General features: G+C 46.6%; 2 protein-coding genes across 5 annotated transcripts; one reads left to right on the top strand and one right to left on the bottom strand.

Moving 5' to 3' along the window:
* The first annotated feature begins 821 nt into the window (after nucleotides 1-821).
* COX14 (cytochrome c oxidase assembly factor COX14) lies at nucleotides 822-1,244 on the top strand. The gene is made up of 2 exons (XM_072357943.1): nucleotides 822-921; nucleotides 1,000-1,244. Exon 2 carries the CDS (start codon nucleotides 1,008-1,010, stop codon nucleotides 1,194-1,196), a length of 189 nt encoding a protein of 62 aa, XP_072214044.1. The 5' UTR covers nucleotides 822-921; nucleotides 1,000-1,007; the 3' UTR covers nucleotides 1,197-1,244.
* A 632-nt stretch (nucleotides 1,245-1,876) lies between these two features.
* On the bottom strand, nucleotides 1,877-19,647 carry CERS5 (ceramide synthase 5). Of its 4 annotated transcripts, none has more exons than XR_011905886.1 (11): nucleotides 19,349-19,584; nucleotides 14,257-14,362; nucleotides 12,042-12,172; nucleotides 11,063-11,120; nucleotides 10,431-10,481; nucleotides 9,708-9,800; nucleotides 8,261-8,389; nucleotides 7,905-8,011; nucleotides 5,891-6,047; nucleotides 4,775-4,877; nucleotides 1,926-3,167 (listed from the first exon to the last, which is right to left on the bottom strand). XR_011905886.1 is itself a non-coding variant. In XM_072357966.1 (11 exons), the coding sequence occupies exons 1-11, from the start codon at nucleotides 19,537-19,539 to the stop codon at nucleotides 3,015-3,017; spliced, it is 1,206 nt and encodes a 401-aa protein (XP_072214067.1). In that variant the 5' UTR covers nucleotides 19,540-19,584; the 3' UTR covers nucleotides 1,932-3,014. The 4 variants fall into 4 exon arrangements, 3 of the variants coding, with proteins under 3 accessions (XP_072214066.1, XP_072214067.1, XP_072214065.1); XM_072357966.1 differs by having other exon boundaries at nucleotides 1,932-3,167; nucleotides 4,775-4,804; XM_072357965.1 differs by lacking the exon at nucleotides 4,775-4,877 and having other exon boundaries at nucleotides 1,877-3,167; nucleotides 19,349-19,647.
* Between the last annotated feature and the right edge of the window lie 1,282 nt (nucleotides 19,648-20,929).

Here is a 20,929-nt window from a genome sequence, read left to right as displayed (position 1 = left end):
CTGATGAGGAACTTTTTTAGCAAGGTTTAAAGGGAGGATAAAGGAAGTCCAGTGTCTTCTTGCAGGGCTGGCGCGATGTCTGCTCCCCTTTGTATTGATGGGCTTCAGGAATCCCACTTGAGGCTCACGCAGTGTGGCTGAGCTCTCCTCCCTTGAAACACTGCAGCCTCTCACCTGCAGCAGGATGCAGATCTTTGTTCCGGCCTGGAATTCAGCTGTTAATCCATCTGCTATGGAGGTGCATCACTGTCCATTCTCCACCACTGTCCATTCCTGCAGGCCCTGAAGGTCCCCAGCTCTCACCTGGGGCTGCTCCGTGTCCCCTTGCTTTCCAAAAGCCCACTCTTTGCCACCAGCGTTGGGGAGTTCACAAGCTATAAAAAGTCTTCCCTTTGCCATTTGGAGTTATGTTCTGCAGCCTCAGCACATCCCTGCGCTGCAGCTCCTGCACGGCTCAGGGGGCTCTGCAGCTCTGGGCTGCTGTTGCTTCAGGCTGAGGAGCAATCAGGGCTTGGGATGAGGGGGGGGACACAACTCTCAGCTGGTTGGGAGCCCTCATGGAGGAGGAGAGGCCTTAAGGAGAGGGACTCCGGGAGAGGCCTTGCGCCTCCCTCAGCGGGAACTCCTTAAGCTGGAAGCCGTCTCCTCCAGGCCGCTGGGCCTCAGCCTCGCGCAAGGCCGCATTTATTGAGCAGAAACACCTCAGGGTGCTTGAAAGGTCAGAGCTGGGCAGGCCCAGCGGAACAGCGGCCGGGGATGAAGCGGTGGGGGGGGGGGAGGTGAGCGGCCGGGGCTCTGAGGAAGGAGCGGCCCCGCGAGGGGGTGCTGTGGTGCGGCTTCCCGCCTCGGCGGAATGCTGGGAGCGGAAGTGCGGCCTTGAGGCTGGAGCGGCGGCGGCGGAAGCGGAGCTGACGGGAGGCGGTAAGGAGCGAAACGGGACGGGCGGAGGGAGCTCAGCCGGTAGCTCAGCCGGTAGCTGAACGCCGCGTTGTGTTACAGGAGCGGCCATGGTGTCCGGCAAGCAGCTGGCTGATTTCGGTTACAAAGCTTTCTCCGGTTCTATGATGCTGCTGACGGTGTACGGCGGCTACCTGTGCAGCGTCCGGGCCTACCGCCTGCTTCAGAACCGCCGCGCCCGGCAGGCCTCGGCCGGCCCCGAGGACGGAGCGCTCGGAGCTGCCCCGGGGCCGAGCTGAGCTCTCGGAGGGGTCCGGAGCGCAATAAAACCACGTTGAAACGCCCGAGTGTTTTATTGCGGGGGGAGCGGGGTGTTACGGAGTGTTACGGCTTTGTTCCTAAAAGCTCGTTTCATCACGGGAACACGGAACGTGGTTCTGAGAACCACAGCCAAGGGACTGACAGACACGGAGCCGCAGGGGTTGAAAGGTGCTACGAACCTCCCCCCAACCCAAAGCCCTCCAGCGGGTTGCAGAGGAAGCATATAGGCTGGTTTGGGGCTCTCCAGAGGAGCCTCTCCGACCTAAAGCTTTTCCTTCCATTCAGATGGAATTTCCTTAGTTCCCATTTGTGTCCCTTTTGTCCTGAAAAGAGCCTGGCCCCCATAGTCCTGACCCCCAGCCTTCAGCTGTTGCCAAGAGTTGATCTGATCCCCTCTCTTAGCTCTCTTCCCCATGTGAACAACCCCTTGGGCTCTCAGCCTGTCCCCTACCACAGGGTCTGGCAGCCTGCAGGGCTCTCCTAGCAAGTCTGAACTGGGGAGCCCAGACTGGGACCAGTGTTCCAGCTGGGGGCCTCCTCAGTGCAGAAGAGAGGGAGAATCCACCCCCTGAGACCCCATTGGCTCACCACCATCGCCCTGTTGCCCACCACGATGTGGTCAGTGATTTCACTTTAGTAAATTAGCAAAGCGAAACGTGGTTCTGAAGTGCTTTGTTTGGTTTGGTTTTGTTTTTGTTTGTTTTTTTAATCGAGATAAGAGTAAACAACAGTATAAAATGGTAACAACTCAAGGAAGTTTCCAATATTCTGCTCGTGATTTGCCCCCCCCAAGTACCATCAAGTTAAAAAGAAGCAGAGCCCACAGTGTGGCTGCTTTTCCAGCCCAGTGATTTCCTCCATAAAAAACATGCAGAATCAGAGCAGCACCATTCTAACTTCAGTCCTGAAACACAGCTGAGCAGGACTGAAATCCCCCCTTATTATGTGGAAAGCTGAGAACAGCCCCCAGCGTTATATGCCCTCAAGTTTCTCTCTCAGCCAACTGCAGCCAGTAGATCTAGAAATGTCTTCAAAACCACAAGTTGCAAAAGAAAAAGAGATTTTAAAGGTATATATTGTGATACTTATCTTAGGGGGCAATAGGGAATCCCCTCCCCTGTTTCAGAAGGCTGTCGCTGAGGCTTCAGAGGGGCTTTCAGCACCAGAAGAGGCAGCAAACGCTGACCTGGTCCCTCTTGAGAGCAGAGTTAACCAACTATAGCCTCCTTTAGCACAGAGAATGTGGAGTAACTTTTCTGGTGTAGCACAATGCAACGCAGAGTTTGGCCATGGCAAAGAGGGATGAGTCTGCTGCAGCCTGTACATGGGGAGCAGAAAACCAGGCACTCCCCATGCTCTGAGCAGCTTATGGAGTGCACCAAGGAGACGATGCTGACCCTGCGTTGAATGAGCCGTCGTCGCTGGCAGTGCATTCACCAACCGTGGCCAGGGGCCAGCTGAACCCAAAACTCATTCCACCTTGAGTTGATCCCAGTACAAACCAGTTTGTCACATACAAAGATACCTTTGCAAATGTCGATGGGGCTAAGATTGAAGTACAAAATGGTTTAAAGTGAAATCTGCGGCTTGCTTTTTGCCCTAGTAATTGGCTTTCTCCCTTCTGTCATGCCAAGCCTTTGACTGGTCTGGATTGTGCCCGTGTTTCAGATTTGCTGGAGATTTCTGGGGAAGGGGCATCTTGATTAAAAAAAAAAACAATCACTTGGGAATGCAGAGTTCAACACATCTAAATATTTAGAGACAAGTTCATGTTTGCTCAAGGCCAACCCAGGGCCTTACTCATCCTCTGTCCACTGCCCGCCGGCCACATGGCCATTAATGCGGTTGGAGCCATTGCTTGAAGTGCTGAAAACTCCTTTTGTGCTGTTGGATGTCACATCCTCTTCCTCGGAGCTGCTTTCTACGTCGCTGCGGTCATCTTTGGATACCTGAACAATCCAAGTGAGATTTGGTAGTGGAAAGGGGAGAAGTTGATAAATTCAGATGAAGTTACAGCAGTAGAAGGTTGCATTGAAGGGATTAACCAGCCCCAGTGACAAATGTCTTCTGTACTCCACCCTTATTAACTTTAAGCTTAAAGAGCCTGTCATCACATGCAGAACACAAGACAGATGTAGAAAGATAGCTGGGAATTAGGAGCTCTGTTTTCCAAACGCTGTACACTGTGAGGCATCACACTTCACGCTCACCAGATCAGAGGATACTAAAGATCCTGGCTTGCTTTTGTCTTCCAAGAGTTGCGTTCTAGACTGGTTAAAGGCTGCTTTTCCAGATAAATTTGCTTTCAATAACAACAATAATAAATCTTCTCACACCGTAATAATCAGCAAATACAATGACAAAATACATATCTGTTGGTTCAAGAAGGAACACTTTGTCCTACCGGGGCTGCCTTTGATATTTTAAAAATTAACCAGCTATATTTATCACATTACTGCTTGCACAAAGTGCCTCCCATTTTCATTGCTCGCCATTCATCTGTGAGAACTCGTTTACGAGGAGCAGCACAGTTGGGGAAGCAGGCTGTAGAACAGAGACAATAACTTAACACCAGCCCAGGAGCTCAAGAAGCATCTCAGCCTATGAGGAACTGCCCTATGGCTTTGGCTATAAGGTGACTACATATGCCATTTGTACATGGGGTTTTGAACCTTTGGAGCAACCCTCAGGCACAGCTCTGGTTCACATCACTGCTACCTGCTGTGGGAGTGCCATGGAAGTGCAGTGCACTGGGATATAAAAGAAGGGACCATAAGCCTGGCCCCAATTGCAAATAAGCACCTTGGTCGCTGGCTGGGCTCCAGAGCCATAAACTCACCAGTGCCATATGGATGCACAAATGGCTCCTGCTTTAAATCCCCTAGGGCAGGCTTTCCACATTTCTGTCTGCTGCAGCTAACACTCCTCTTTCACCTCGTGTGCAAGCACTTTGTGGGGAGACTGCTTTCAGGTGCTTCAGGATTTGATCCTGATCTGCTTGTTCTGCACCTGGGTTCTGGCTTTCAAACAGCACTTGATGGGAAGATTTCAACTCCAAGGAAGATGTGGAAGAAAGCCAGATAAAGTTAATGATCTCCAGGATGGGTTTTGATGGGCCTGCTGGATGTACTTGCTTTTGTAGCCAAAACTTCTGGTACCCTTCCTTACTCTCCTCCTATACTGGAAGTTCCAAGGGTCACTAAGCAGAGATCTCTCAATGTTCTTCCCATAACCACTGTAATCCTTTTCACAAAAAGGATTGCTTTTCTGCTGTCCTCTTTCACTCAGCAGAGTGTTAACGAGCACTACAGATACAGACATCAGTGTCTTCGTGAACCAACAAATCATACAGGCGAAGATACCAGAATGAGTCACAGGACACTGCTCAGACCTTTGGAGAACCTGCATTTTAACACTGGATCAGGGCCAGCACTGCATCAGCCAGGGAAACAAACATTTTAAGAGAAGACACCACCCAGCTGAAGCCCCAGCACCAGAGCTTTGTGTTCCCCTCAGCCTAGAAACAGAAAGAAACAGAAGTACAGATCACACTTACATGCAAAGGATGAAACTGTCCAGCTCCAATCTGGCACAGAGGAAAAGGAGTGAGAAAAGAGTGAAGAAGACAAAGCTCAGAGCCCCTTCTCTGGCTAGGTCACCTGGACAGGAGAAAAGCAAGGAAAGGGAAAAGACACAGACCTCAGCTGTAGGAACAGCTGCATAGAAAATAAGAGCCTCGCAGTAGCAGTTGTGAGGAACAGATGACAAACTCGTGTGCATACTCTAAAATACATTTTCTCCTGACAAACACTGCCACAAACAGATATGTATTTCAAGGTTATGTTTCATGTGTGGGCAGCTAAGAAGTCAAACACGAAGTATAGCTGTGAGAGAAACTCAGATCAAGATATCAGATAGATGACAAAAAAAAGCATCTGTGCTAGCAAACCATCTGTTGCTCTCTGGTAGATGCAAAGGAAGTAGCTTCTGATGGGCTGGCTGGGTGTCAAATCAGTTCCTAGGCTGCTTGCCCTGTCTCACGCCTCCAGTTGAAGTGCAACTTTTAAGCTTGGCAACTTAGGCTACAGCCAAACATCAGCACTGTTTGCTCTTAGGATAACATCTACCAGCTGCTGGAGTCTCAACCCTCCTGCTCCCTAACTCCCCCCAAACTAAAACTGGAATACTTAGAGGACTGAACTAGACTGCACCCCCACTAGTCCAGCAACAACCAGCTTACTCCCCAGTACTCTAAGAATCTTTTACTTCTGCAGCTCAATGCCTGGCTCCCACTGGCAGCCAGAAGCAGATGTTAGAAAGCTAGGAGCTGAAAGACATCCTAAATGATTATTTGAAAATGAGCTTTCTACCACCCTGAACTGCAAACAAAGCACGTAACAAATCAGTCATCGTGATATCTCAGTGTACTGGGAAATGGTGGTGTTTCTTTGCATGAAAAGAACAGAGGAAAACATCCCTGCCTCTGTATGTATTTGGCAGCTCTGGTCTGCAGAGCAACCAGGGTTAAAAAAAGAAACCAACTGCTCTACAAAGCAATCGTGATGCAATTACCTTGAGAACTAGCAACAGCCCTTGCTAATGGCTCAGTTTCTCATAATGCCTTCAGAGAGCTTGAAGAAAAGGGGACCCAAACCAGCCCCCAACACCTTACCTTTCCCCGCACGAGGGCCTTGTAGGCAGTGCGAACGATGAGATAGGACCAGATGACATGCAGGATCTGCAGGGTTACCAAAAGGCCATTGAACAGCCACCAGGAAGGGTAGGGGCCAATCAGTTCCCAGCTTTCGAATAGGGTTGTATTCAAAATCCTAAGAGATCCAGAAACACATTACAGATAGGCTGTGCTGGTAGTATGGCTTCCAGCCCTCCATCGAGACGACTGGCCAGATGCACAGCAGTTTGCATCTCACTTAAGCATCTGTTGCTTTGCTCCTGTCAGAGCGGCGATGCATCTGATCTCTTGCCAGAGTTAGGAGACAGACTAAAGCCAATTAGAAACACTGGAACTGAGCGACAAACAAGAGAAGATGTGAATGTTATGCAGTTTGGTTACGCATACAGATCTGCCGCCAATTTCCTTCTCAACAGAGTTTATAGTAACTTTACAGGAAGTGACGTCAAACTGCTCTGGTCACTAAAACAACTGTTAACACATTCATCCTTCACCCATTTCTAAAAATCATGCAGGTTTTATTCCCAGTTGGCTTCCTTCCCTTCCCTCCTAGTTTTACAGATTCATCTTGCCAAGCTGGAAGACAACAAACTGCTTCACAAAGAATTTTGCTTTCTTTCAGGACTGTTTTGCTGTTCTCATCGCTGGAAGTTACTGCCAGCACTTAAGTGATGTAATAAACAATTTAGACTTTATGAAGTAGAGATGCATGGAGAGACCTTTAAAGGCACCATTAGTTTTGCACAGCTTTTAACGTTTCACAGGAAAAGAGAAACAAGCCTGTCAAAGAAGAACCCAAGGCCCCAAAACGCAGCTACAGGAACAGCTAATTTGTGGCCACCTTATTAATGCAGTATGCAGCTCCAGAGGTCTGTCGGTGCTTTACGCTGCTAATTAGGGAAGTGAATATACATGAGGTGAGCTAGTATGAGGTCTGCAATACCATGGCAAGCTTGTCAGATTTCTCTGTAAAGATGAGGAGTTACGTTACAGCCAGTGGAAAATACATTAAAGATTTACAGGGCTGCTGAGTAATAGCATGATGCAAGAGCATCACCTCACAACAGACAACAGCAAGGAGGACAATGACAACAATCTCATCTATCAAGGGAAAGAAACTCTGGAGACTTAAGTACTAAAACCTTTCCTTATCTTGATTCCCTTGACGCATTCACTGGGAAACAAGGAAGAGCTTTAATTGCAATTGTGATACCAAAACAAATTTTGTTTCTGCCTACCATTGGGGTACTCCAAAAGCACAGGAATGCAGGCTGCCCGTTGCTCAGGAAATAAATATATTCAATAAAATAAAAATATTGTAATAAGGCAATAATTATAGTATAATTATGGTAACAATCAGCTCTACTAAACAAATTTTCTGTTCACTCTTTCAATGGAAAGAAGGTGGAGAACATAACCAGGACCACCTCAATGAGCACAACCTACTGGATCAGCAGAGGACCTCATTATAGAACAATTAGCTGTAATCTGTTTAGCCAGGGTTGTACCTCCCAAGGAACCACAAACCTATTTCAGGCTCAAACAGTCACGACTCAAGGGCAAGACACAAACATCACAAGAAATCAAAAGCAGCACTGATGACTAAGCCAAATACTCAGAAATTAAACTTACTTCAAGAAATTATGCCTCTTCTGTAACTATTTCCAAAACTTCTCAAGTCAAGAGAAGCAAACAGTGCTCCAAGCTGTTCAGATAGCAGCTGACTGTGCTCCACTGATGAGCACTGTCATCACTTTGCAGCAAGAGGGGCCAGCTGTGTGTTAAGATTCCAGTCACTTCTCACACTCTCTCTTTACTGACTGCTGAGAGGTTTCTTCATACTCCTGTCTAAAAGCACTGCTCCAAACAGCACTTGGGTTGTCTGCAACTTCAGACTGCTATGAGGGACGGTCTGCACTGCTTGCAAGAAGTACGAAAGCTTTCCTTAAAGGTCTGGAAGGACAAACAAGACCTTACAGTTCAAGGTGCTTACCAGAAAGGATAAATGCCCAAACGTGTAACAATGAACACAACACCAAAGAGCATGAAGAAGGCATCACAGAGACGCTGGTACTTGGCATAATTGGCTAGCTTTGCAGCCTAGAAGAGATGAGAAACATGAGAATATTATTCCCTTTGTGCAGTCACGTCATTACCAGGCTGTAGAGCTCCAAAATCCTCAAGACATCACACTTGTAGGGATTATTCTCAGCATTACAGCAGTTATGAGGAAAAGCTGACAAAGCAGGATCAGCAACGCAGATATTAAAGCATGGGAACAGGGATGTCTGCTCACATCCCTGAGAGCACCCCAGCATTAGGTACAGAAAGACTGAAAATGAAACTCACCTCTAAGAGGAAATCAGATGCATCATGGAGACACAGCACCAGTGTTCCAACACGCACCATATTATTCATGTAAGAAAACGTAATGAGCCCAATTGTAGCCAAATGATGGACAAACATTATCAGGAAGTCCTGGAAACAGAAAGATGAATTAAGACCCTTTGGCTATCAAACAAGTACATATGCTTGGAGCAGAGCCACAAAACTGACCAACTGAGGTCACAGGATGACTTCAGTTCAGGCTTGGACTCCACACAAAGCACAGTTCATTACACATCAGCCACCATCACTGGAGGCTCCAGAAAGGTCTCTCCCAGCATGTGTGTTAAACTGCAACTCTGCATGCACAGGCACAGCACAGTCTCTTTGGCACAAACACTCAAGACAAAGGCAAGTATGGCTGCAGAATCCTCTGAAAGGACTGACAGGACAACACACGACCCTTTTTTTTTTGGGTCCCTTTGGCTTTACAGTCACATTGCTGGTCTTTTCAGCTCATGGCACAAATTCTAAGTACGCTGCTGTTACCACTGTCAGCATGCAAAAGCCTGCCAGAGCACAGCAGACACAGAACAGAAGATAATCCAACAGCAAGAGCTGGGCTGCTCCATTCAAAACCGTTTTTCAATGCACGTACATTTGGGGCTGTTTGCTAGCTCAGTCCCCTGGCTACAACACTTACACTTTACATCAATGCACCTTACCACGGGGAGTGTAACAGAGGATATGGAATTAAATATTGTAAACACTCTCACAGATGCTGTTATTCACTTCCCTTCTGAAGCTCCAAGACATTCTGCATCTTGGAGCTAATATTTCACTACAGGAAAAATACCTATTTTTTTTTTTCCTTTTCCTTTTTTTTCCCCCCAACAGCTGATGCAAGAATGGGGATAATTTGTTACTTTGCAATTTGTACAGCAGAAGCAATAAGCCACGATTTACTATGAACTGTTTTTCCAACAGCAACAATGAACCAAATCCTACAATGCAGCATAAGAGAATTAGATTCCAGCAATCATGACCAGTCACCGTTTTGCCACAGCAAGACAAAAAATTACTTTCAAAAAGCATGTATTATTGCTTCGGTGTTTGCCATTTTCTCATCCTGCTCAGCAAGAGAATGCTTACAGCATTTTATTTTCCTGTCCTCTTGAAAGCCTTAAAGTTAAAATCTCTGTTTATTAGGAGGTATTGAATGATTCTGTTCTTTCCCCTTGAAGACAAAAGAGCCTCTCAAGGATACACCAGGTCACACAGCAACTCCTTCCTCCCTCCCTTCAGGCCTGTATAAAGATTAGAGAAGGAGGTAGGCTACAGAGAGGTGTGAATGAGGAAGAAAATTCAGGTGTTACTACGCTTCAGCTTTACTGGCTGTGCACACACTCACAGTGTTTTGTTAGCCTGGTCTATTCAGCAAAGCAGTTAGAGCAATTCTGGTTAACCTCACCTTCCGTTTAATGTCTGTAAACTGAGAAAACATGAGAGACCAATAGAAGGCCAGCTCCAAGATATAATAATAATAAAGCCTGGATGTTAGAGGCTGGAAAACAAACAAAGACAGCACAGTTAGAAGACAAACTACTTCAAAATTTACATTACAATCCACTTTTTCCTTCCTTACCCTCCCCACTGTGTTTCTTCAGAATGAGGGATGAGTTAAAAGATCCAGAATTAAGGCTTGGTTAACACAAGCTTAAGCAACAGCCACCTTCCTCTAGGCTTAGTCACAAAAGCCACCTTGCGTGTTTGAGAGGAGAATCTCAGGTTTTGAATAAAGTACAATGTTTACACTGCAGCCTCCTGGATTAGGAAAAACAGGCACTAAACCAGATTGGCTGGCCTCTCTGCAATCACTCTTGATACATAATTGAAATAACACTGTAAATAAGTTACTTTGTATAATCTCAGCAGGAAGAAAACACAGAATGAATACAAGCTGAGTCTACTTGAGGAAACACCACCGTTGACAATCCTACGTAACCAGAATTGGAAGACACAACGCACTGTTATCTTTGTGCCTTCCAAAGGGGATGGCTGTTCACTAATTGGGAAGCTTACCAGGCCTAGGAAGCATCCACAGAATGAGAAAGAGTTGAGACTACTCAATTACTGCTGTCATTAATAGAAACTGCACTGGAGATTTGAATCTACTGAAGTTTGTATCTCCTACCTGAAAGGGATAGCTGTACCAGCACTGTCGTGTGTCCCAAAACCAGGGTGCCTGAAACGAAAAGTCAAGTTTATTATTCTGCTGGTCTTTTTAATTCCCTATTATCTAAGGCATCAACCAATACAGTTCCAGTTCACTGAAATTTTACCTTCATTCCAAGCTAAGTTTACAGTAAGACATAATAATGATTTGAAATAATCATTCTGCACCCAAAGGCAAACTGTAATGAAGCAGCAATTCAAAGAATAAGCAGGCAGCACTAATAATAAAGACCCAGAGTTAAATGTGTATTCCTATGGGAAGAAAATAAAACCTCTCCACACTGAGAAAACAGGTCTGTTTAACTCTGGTGTAACACAACAAATAAACTTCTAGTATTTCCATAATGACAGATTTGTTTAGAAGCTTTCTCATACTGTCAAAGTGACTTTTACATAGAAACTGCGGGATCTCAAATAAGGGCACACAGAGGTGGCCAGCACCAAACTCCCCTTGTTTGAAGCTAGTTGTAAGCACAGAAGGGACACTGTAGTCAAAGCCCTGAAATCTCAACACTGCAGTGCTAACCCAGGGGCACAACACACAGAAAAACCAGGTGGGAGGATGTGCAGAAGTGTGCCAGATCAACTCACCGTCCAAAGAAACCTGATTCCATAAAGAAATATACTTAAATAGAATGTAAACCTCCACCTGGAAAAAAGAAGCAAAACATGAAACATGAACCAGAAATTGTTTCTGGTTAACATTTATAACAAAATCTGAAACAACTGTGGAAAAAAAAAAGCAGTTTTGACACCTGAAAAGCATTCGCCCACTGATTGTTAATCCTTCAATCGTAAATGTTTTGTGTGAGGATAAACCCATTTGAGGGTTTTCACAGCACACTTGTTTGCATTGACAGTCAGGTTCAGAGTGAGCATGCAACATTCGTATGCTTTAATAGACAACGTCAAGATAACAACACAAAAGGTAGCTGTTATCCAGAAGGTATCCTAATACATGTATTTATCCTTCTTACCTTGTGGCTTTAAGTAGGCAAAATCATACCAGGGGAAGAACTAATATGAAGAAAATTACTGGAAAGGAAAGAAAGCAGCATAGAAGAAACAAGTCAGGAAAAAAGCACTCAGATGCTACTGCACTAACAGGGGAACTACAAGCACTCAGAAAGAAACAAAGAACGAAAGAATGAACTGAAGGGAAAAGCAGACAAATATGGGAAGTGTCTATAGAAGTAGATACATCACTGTAAGCCATAAGGTCGCTGTGCTTGGGAAAAACACTACAGCATAACTGTGCAGACAGCCAACTTGTCTTCAGTGTAATTACTGAACTGTGCACATGCAAAGGTGTACACAAACACTGAAGTGTCACTGTCTACCTGATGGGTACATCACTGACAAGAAAAGCTCCTGAGCAAGTGTTCTGGGCTTTCATGCACATACACCAAACACTGCTAAGAAGCTCTCTTCACTTCTTCCACTTGACTACAAGAGAATTTCCCTCCCGCCAGCCAACCCCCAGGCACCAATTTAAGTTAACAGTGAGAAGGGAGAACAAAGAGCTGGAGCTCTGAGATGGAGGCACATCCCGGCCTCTGCACGAACATACATGCTCTCACAAAATTTAGTGATGGTGGTGGGTTTGTCCTGGTTCCTCCGATGTCGAAACCAGCGCTGGATCTTTCGAACATCCCAGTCTAGCTGCTTTGACAAGCCTTCTAACCTTTTTCCATCTGGAGACTGAAGGAAAATGAAACAAACGTCAGTTCTCCTCCTTCTCAACCTGCTTTCAGTTCACCATCCTCTGAACACTACAATAGGATTCATGCATAGATGGCAAAACCCACAATGAAAGCACTACGCCCATTTTTAACCCTGACATTAGTACTATGCCAGAAACAGGAACCTGTTGCCATATTCATTCACATTTAACCTTCAAGAGCCACTAATTACTTAAGTATGCAGAATGCTCGTGGTTTTAACATTTCCTCATCTATTTCATCATTTGACAGCACATCACTATGCAGAATGCAGTCCTGTTCATTAGTTTGGAAGGAGGAGCTTTTGAAATGCCCTGACCTACCTGTTAAAACCTGCATGTCAACTCAGGCTGTTTGGAACTCAAGAAGATGACAGCTGAATACATTGAAGGGGCAGTATTCATTGTGAAGTTTATGGAAACTTTAAAGTGAGAATTCGGTTTTAACACATCTGATGTTTACAGATTCAAAAAAGGCATCAGAGAAACGGCATTATTTCCATTACCGCGTTTAGAGTGCATGAATAAAATCAAACTTGAAAACAGAAACAGTTGCACAATAAAGAATGCATCCCCATTCTCTCACTGGAAACTCTACTGGCAGTTTGTTTGAACAATGACAGCGGATTTACAGGAGCAGAAAAAACGAACAAAACCTGACAACTACTTCTACAATGGCCCAGTGGTGAGATAAGCCACGCTAATTTCAGACCAGTGTCCTTTTAACAAGCTCTGCCAGGGAGCTCTTACAACTGAAAGATGATAAACACATTTTACCACTTAAGTTACAAACAAACCCAGAAAGCTACGTAGAATGCTCATGTCATAGTCACCAGATTGCTGAACTGAAAAACAAGATAATCTGTCATCTGATTTGCAGTACTGAAACCAGGACATCTTCATAGTTCCATCACAAGCCGACCTCTTGTGTCCTTTCCAGGCTTTAAGGGGTCAGGCTGCTGCTGTGCTGAGAGTGGACGTGCCTCAAAGGAGAGTGCACACAGCTCCCATTGCAGACAGCAGTGAAATCTCTTTCCTCTGCATCAGTGCCGCCCTTACATTTCCATTCTCCAAATCTGACAGCACACAAGCATACTGGCATAGTTAAACAAAGCTCTGTTTCCATAGAAGCAAGATAAGTATTGCACAGCATGCAACCCCATAGGTTTCCTCAACATTAATTTCAAGGACAACCCCTGCATAAAAGCCTTCCCCACAATGACATCAAATCACAGGGGCCTTTCTGTTCCTGTTTCATCCCAAGTACTCCTGAACTTCACTGTTCCCATGAGGGGAGTTCTGCTGAGCCTTTTATAATGTCCCCTCCATTCACCAAGTGCTTTTTCCGCCCAGCTCAAAATGGAGTTCGCCATCACCAAACGAGAACATAAAGCCTTTCATTTCAATATCTTTAATGAAAATCTATCCCACCACCTGTGCTGATTTCACTGTCAATATCCAAAAGCACAGACAGCATGTAGCTCTGTCATTCTAAAGTGAAGGAGCACTGCCAGCTCAAGCAAGAGAAAAGCCATGAAATGTAGAATAAAAGCAATACCTGCTGCCAACATTCAGCATCCCACCACTTGTCAGGGCGCACTTCCACGGACTGAATGCTTTTACTTGAGCAAGTGACTTCCACTTGGCACAGGAAGAGGAAAGCATTCCCCCAGATGGCCAATGAAAGCAGAGGAGCAGATCGCAGCAGAGCAGTGCTCTTCCAATAGGAAGTGAAAGATGCCAGGCAGTTTTTTTTTGTAAACCAACAATTACTGCCTATTACAGCAATAACAGCTGGGACAAAAGCAGGGAACTAAAGGAAGAAAACTCATTATAAAAGAGGACAATTTTGATTCAAAATAAGATTCTTCTGTGCGCAAAACCACAAATCAGCCATAAAGAGAATTTACTTTCCTACAAGATGGACACATCAGAGGCAATGGAAAATAAAGAAGACATGGATGAATGCACTGTGGATGGAACAGGTTTCTCAAAACAGAGAAGTGGGAGACAGAAACCCACACGGTCACCTTTGCAGGTCTCGGTTCCTAGCAATGCAACTCACCTTAGTGATGGATGTAAACACTTTCTCTAAAATCGCATTGGGCTGGGCTCTGTGAGCTCCGCTGTCTTGTATGCCAAGGTTTATGGCACATGGCTTGGCAATAAACCTGAAACACAAAGAGATGGATAAAAACAAGGCATGTTTCCTTCACCCAAGTCACAGCCTCTTCCTCTCACAGACTGCAGAACCTCAACAAAACACTTCTGAAGATCTTTACTCGTGTTGCTCCAAGGAACACGTACCTTTAGTTAAACCCAATTGGTAACTACAGGCAGCATATGTTGTAACACAACTAAGGTGAAAAGTTCAGTTTGAATGCCCTGGCCTTGCAGGATCAGGACACGTTTCCCCACGTGACTTGCACTGCTCAAGAACAAACAATAATAATAAATAATCACTGGCACGAGCCCTCTGCAGAGATCTGCTGGAGCCCCTGCAGCACCACAGATCAAACACCTTATTTCCAGAATGTTTCTTGGCATCACATAGCTCCGAAAAAAAGAAAGGAAGTTCGAGTCACACAGTTCACAAAAGACACAAACACAGATTTACGTTCCCCTAAGAGGAAAACAAAGCCAAAAGAACGGTTAAGTGGCTTCCCTAGGCAAGGTGGGGAAGACGTCCCATGTCAGGCTGAGACGCACACCTCAGCATCTCACATTGCATGCAGCATGTTACCCAAAAGCTAACTGAGCACTTGGTTAATCTTATGGCACAAACACTCTGAACACAAACCTGGCCTTGCAACTGACACGAACACACACACATTCAAAGCCAGTTGTGTTCTGCTGTACCTCTGTGTCAAACTGGCCGAGAAATAAGACACACACATTACTGTGTTCTCTCCTGTTGGTGAGCAACAGCTTTTGAGCACAGCAAATTAAAACAACAATGACCAAAAAAAAAAAATCAATTAATTTCAGAGCATGTAAAAACCTGTTTCTCGAAAATGATTTTGAAAAGGACCCAACACTTGCATCATTAAATCTCCTTTGCTTCAAAACAGCGAGTGTTCCAACTTCATTACACATATGTATTCCATTTAGAAGACTCAGAGTGTGATTAAGCAGAAAACGCTGCTTTTTTCCAACCATCACATTTGCTGCCATTTCCCTTTGTGTTCAAAAGATGAGATTCAAATTCAACCGAATCATTATTATAAGCATTCCAGCTGCAGTCATGCTTGGGAGCACATCATCAGCGCTTCTGTAACGAATAGCTGCGAGTGCACTGCAGAACAGACACAAGTTGTAGGGTTTTTCCCTTGAGAAATTATGGATCAGCTCACAACTAATCCTAAATGATCCCCACTGCTTTTAGAACATAACCCCCAAGCAATAGCAGTCATAGCGCTGGGTTCCTGCCCCGTTTCTCATACATCCAGCTCACTTCAACAGTCACATCTAAAGAGAAGAAAAAAAGGAAAGGGTGATTTCCTTGATTTCCTTTCAGCTTGGCTCTTCGCTGTTTTGATGGCTTGCTGCTTCCTCCACCATCTGAACCACCAGCCAGAAGTGATGTTAATGATGTTATAAGTGCCCATCTCTTTGCTCCTCTTTCCTCCAGGATGCACCATAACAACGGCAGAGCAGCCCACATGCACTCACCGGATGTCAAACAGTTCTGTTTCATTTTCTGGAACGCGGTGCTTACAGCTCCACAAAGAGCTGCTTTTGTTTAAGAGCGGGTAAAGAAGAGAAGGAATGGTTAAAGAAGCTCCTATGATCCATAAAAGGGACATTATTTAGGAATTCAAAACCTGAAGCATCAAGGAAAGAAGAAACAGCATCGCCTCAAAAAAAAACAAACAAGAAAGAAGCAGAAATAATTCACTTCAGGACCCACTGATTACAAATAGACCACAATGAAGATTGGCACAGAACTGCTCTAGACTATAAGCTTTCTCCAATGGGAAAATACAGACATGTCCAGAAGTCAGGATAGGAAAAATAATAAAGAGCAAGACAAGGCTACAGACACCGCATGGGACTCAGCCAAGCATACAGGTGACCAAAGAGCAAAACAAAAGAACACACAAACGTTTCTTGGTGCACGAGAACAAGCAGATATCAATGTAGGCAAAGAGGAAAAGTCACAGTTACGGTGGTAGAGCCACAGAAATAGGATCTCTTTGCTGTTAAGGAAGTGTAGCCCAGCGTGGTAATGCTGCTCCTCTCACCCAGCAACGGCTTCATGCAGCATGGGGCAAATTCCAACCCACAGCCGGCCTCCTGCAGGGCCTCAAAGCCCTCCCAAAGCACTTTCCCTGCAGCAGGTTGCACAGGTGGGTTTGGACCTCTCCACAGGACTCTCCCACCTCTGACAGCTCTGCATGGCTCTCCCAGCAGTTCCCAATCTGCCTGGAGCTGGAGAGCCCAGCACTGGGCCCAGTGCTCCAAATGGGGTCTCACCAGGGCAGAGCAAAGGGGAAGGGAATCTCCTTTGCCCTGCTGGCCACGCTGTTTGCAGCACACTCCAGGGTCCCCATTGACCACCATGAAAATGCCACCCTAACTGTAGAATCCCTGTTCTTAGTGATGTCCACAACTGGACAGCACCACAAGCAATTTGAGCTGATTCCAAGACCGGTCCTGCTCTAAGGAAGGGATTGGACAAGGTGACCCACAAGTCCCTTCCTACCTTATTATTTTATGATGCCACACAAACCTGCTGCAGGAGCTATTCCCAAGGTCAAGATTGTGCTGCGCCCTCCCAGCAAGGAGTTATCATTATGTAAATGCTTTTATTGCTGTTTTGTGAACCCACATTTGTTTATTGGCGTAAGTCACGCCTACCCAGCTACATTTTCACCCCCAGTTATTAAGACTCTGAAACCAGCACCAGTTTTCAAGCACAGTGTCTCGCATCTAACAAGCACTTTCCAGTCACGTTGTACCTCATGAGCCCTCCGTTCTGGAAGTTTCAGGTTCTCTGCTAACTCCATCCTATAGCTTTGAAAAGAAGAACAATTCCCTAAGTTTAAAATGTACAAAGTAAGCACATCCTGGAGTCAATCAATGTACCTGAAGTGAGAGTTCATCTCTTGATGATCTCCCAGTTTCAGTTCTCACCTCACCTGCAGTGGGATGAGATACATAGGGTGAAACAACTCACCTGCAGTGGGATGAGATACATAGGGTGAAACAACTCACCTGCAGTGGGATGAGATGCATAGGGTGAAACAACAGCAAGAAGAACGGTAAGGAAGAAGAAAGAAATAACATTCTAACTTGACACATTTGTTAGCAGAAGTCCTCCTTCCTCCTGCATGCCTCAAAACCCACTTCCAGCTCAGCCCCAGGGCCTTTCCCTGCTCTGCAAGCTCAGTTCTTCATCACATAATCACACATAATTCCCACAATCACTCTGCCCAGTGAATATTTTACCAACACCATGATACGGTCTTTTGAAACAAACATACAAGGAACAGCCCTGGATTTCACTCTCACCATCTGCTTTCACTTCAGGATACCACCACGGAGGCACCAATAAAGAAAAGGAAGCAACCCACACAGGAACCAGAACACAGTTCCCAGGTTCTACTGCTAGAGGAAGAACATTTAATTCCTCACCTGAATCTTCCCTGAATTAACACAGCAAAGGAAATTTCATAAGCCAGGGGCACAGCGTTACCAAGATAAAGTAGCCTCTAGCAGGATGATGTCTTACTAGGTGCAGCAGGATGCACTGCACCGCTCTGCCTGCCTCACCTCAAAACAGTCTGATGTATTTCCTCTCCAAACAACCTGAACCAACCAGGACTTAAGACAGCCAGGAGACTTCTCCTAACTCCCCCATAACAACCAGGGGCAGCTGTGCCTCCCAGATCCCTTTCCTCATCTGCTGGATGTCAGGGGTGGGCTTTGGCTCTGCCATGTGTTCCTGGGTCCTCTGCACCGGTCTGAGCTGAGAGCTGCATTCTGAGGTAGTGAGAAAGAGATAAGATCGACATGGAAGGGGAAAAAAGTGATGCTCTCATTTGTCTCCTGCTTTGCTTACCCACATTTTTCTTTGCAGTTCTCTCTTTTTTGCTCTGAAAGCTCAAAAATAAATAAATAAATAGCACTTCCTACAAAAAAAAAACCCGAAAAATGAAACCAACTCAACTCAGTTCCTGGTTGCTTTAATGCATTACACAGAGAAACACATGCACTCATTACATCCAGAAATGAACGTAGGACTGACTCAACCTCTTAACGAACTATTTAAATAGGTACCTGAGGTGTCTTAATTGGCTTCTAACACCTAAGTGCTCTTTTAACCAAGCCACTTTCCTAATTAGCATCGCTGTCAGCCACACAGCCAGCTCCACGTGCTGCTGCAAGAGATATCCATCGCAAAAAAAGCAGAAACTGCTGCCCCAGGGGAGAAGTAACACACTGTTACGGATACTGAACTGAATGAGAAATGCTGCACCACACCTGTCCGTGGGCAGACAGCATCCAACCGCACCTCTGGCATTGCAGGGACCCACAGAGCAACCCACACAACAGCAACTAGCAGAGAAGGCCTGGGTTCCTCAGCCAAGAACTGTCAGGGAGAGCACATCACAGCCCAGCAAGCCAGGAAGGTGCAGCCCAGCATCCCCAGTTACACACACAGGGTTGGCTTCAACAGGAATGGGGAATAAAAGTGGGTTCTTCTGGCACTGTACTGCAACCCCTCAGCATGTAGGGGGCTGTCAGGGCCCACAGCACGGCACAGGGGAGTCTGGGGGCCACAAAGAGGCACGGTGAGACCCCAAAAGGCACATGAAGGCCCCACAGAAAGGCTCGGAGGGCCGTACGGGATTCCCCACGCCGTGACACACGGGACGGCCCCCAAAGCGCTCCCTCTCTATGCAAAGAGATGAAAGGAGAGCCGGGCGGAGGCCTAAGGCCTACACGGGACCTGAGGGAAGAACGGGACTCCGAACCGAGTCGGGCCGAGCGGTACCGAGCCGAGCAGAACCGAAGGAGCACCGAACCGAGCCCAGAACCGCACGTTGCTAAGAGACCCCAACGGATTCGCACCGTACCAACAGCGCGGAGGGGGCAACGGCCGCCGCCTGAGGGCCGAGGGGCTCCGGGAAGGGGCCCAACCCCGCGCTCACCTCTCAAACAACAGCCGCACGGCGAAGATACCGAGCGCCAACGGGAAGGCGGAGAGGACGTGGCTCGCCCGCGGGTATTGCAGCCCACCGTCCGGTTCACCAGCCAGGTCGGCCCACGTCACGTTATGTGGCAGCCAGAATCGCTCGTTCCAGAACCAGGCCCGTATCGCCGCTACCGCGGCTGCCGCCATCTTCCACCGCCTCCCTCCGCCTCACACACACCCCCCCCCCCCCCCCCTCCCGCCCCGGCGGCGGCCACCGACAGCGGGCGGAGCTCCGCGCCTCAGCCCTCCCGCTTCCGCACGCCGGTCAGTGCGCATGCGCGGGCGGCGCTACGGGGCGGGCCTTGCCCTGGCCACGCCCCCTTCGCGGACCGTTAACTCGGAGCATGCGCAGAACGCGGCCCGCGCGATACGCTCTGCCCGCCGCTCTCCCTGAGGAGAATGGGCGGGAACCGGGATGTCGGGGGCGTTCCTATTAAAAAAAGAAAGAAAAAAGAAGAAAAAGCCTGATTGTTTCGCTTTAAAAAGCCTCCAGATCGTCTTCCGTGCCCCAAGGAGCCATAGGACAGCCGTTCAGCTCTCACATGAGGAGCTGATGGTGAGATAACAAGGGTTCGTTTTATTAACGTAGACGTGGTTTAGCATTTAAGTGCAAAACAGGTTCACACGCTGAAAAATAAAGCTGAAAACGCTCCCAGTAGCTTTCAAAGCATTCAGGAAACGATTTCAACGTGATGGGCTTGAGACTGAGGGTTACCAAGGAATAAAGGGCTGTATTCTGCTTCGTGATTAACATTCTAAAAGCTCTCCATAAAGGTACCTTAATGTTGGAGTACACCAACATCCGTGTGTGGTAGCAGAGATCCCATCTGTCCCATAATAGCCCTTCTGGCATCCACCCAGCTGAGAGTAAATTAAACGGCCCATTGAGCACTCAATGACTACAGTAACTAATGGATACAAGGAGGTGGCAGTTCATAATATCCACACTTTTTAAGTCCCAGCATTAATTTCCCTGAGAATATGTTCACTGAGTGGTCAGGATCCCTGTAGCTCAAGGACTCGCAGGTGGCTGAGATTGAACCAGAACAAATAGCTATGAACAGCCGCCATGCAGCTTTAGTATCACATAAGAAGGGATGCATTATAAAGCTCGGCTGCGTCTCCTAAGAAACAAGGATGTCCAATACATCCCATGTCTGTGACCAACAGCTTCCAGACAGAACTGCTTGGTAGAGCAAGTAGATGTTGAAAAGGGATTTAGCTTCCCTAGGTTTGCAATCTCTACCTGTTGAAACCAAGGCTTGATTCTCCCTTAAAAACAACCAGCTCATGGGTTGTATATGCCATGCCACACAGCTGCTAGCCACAGCAGCAGGATGTTCCCTTCCTGTGCCACAAAGGAGCACATTTGCTTCTGCTGCCACCGAGCAATCACTGCATTTTCACCACACCCCAACCAAAACTACCCCAGGCTTCAATGAAGATCACTGCAATACACGGCAGCAGTAAGGAAGATTAAACTAAACCAACTCTGGCTTGTCCTCAGCTGCCTGAGAAGCAGCTGAAGCCAGAAATG

Source organism: Excalfactoria chinensis, chromosome 28 (genome assembly GCF_039878825.1).
Source record: "Excalfactoria chinensis isolate bCotChi1 chromosome 28, bCotChi1.hap2, whole genome shotgun sequence".
NCBI lineage: Eukaryota > Metazoa > Chordata > Aves > Galliformes > Phasianidae > Excalfactoria > Excalfactoria chinensis.
The sequence above is the reverse complement of the archived record's forward strand: the minus strand, read 5'-3'. Positions and strand labels throughout refer to the sequence as shown.

Bases quoted from the DNA above. Each gene is read 5' to 3' on its own strand.
- COX14 (XM_072357943.1), top strand. From the start codon at position 1,008: ATGGTGTCCGGCAAGCAGCTGGCTGATTTCGGTTACAAAGCTTTCTCC.
- CERS5 (XM_072357964.1), bottom strand. From the start codon at position 19,539: ATGGCGGCAGCCGCGGTAGCGGCGATACGGGCCTGGTTCTGGAACGAG. The intron at 8,390-9,707 runs GTGAGGTTAACC...TTCTGTTTCCAG, and splicing joins TTACAGACATTAAACGGAAG to GACTTCCTGATAATGTTTGT. The intron at 4,621-5,890 runs GTAAGGTGTTGG...GTTAAAATGCAG, and splicing joins AGGCCCTCGTGCGGGGAAAG to GTTCTCCAAAGGTCTGAGCA.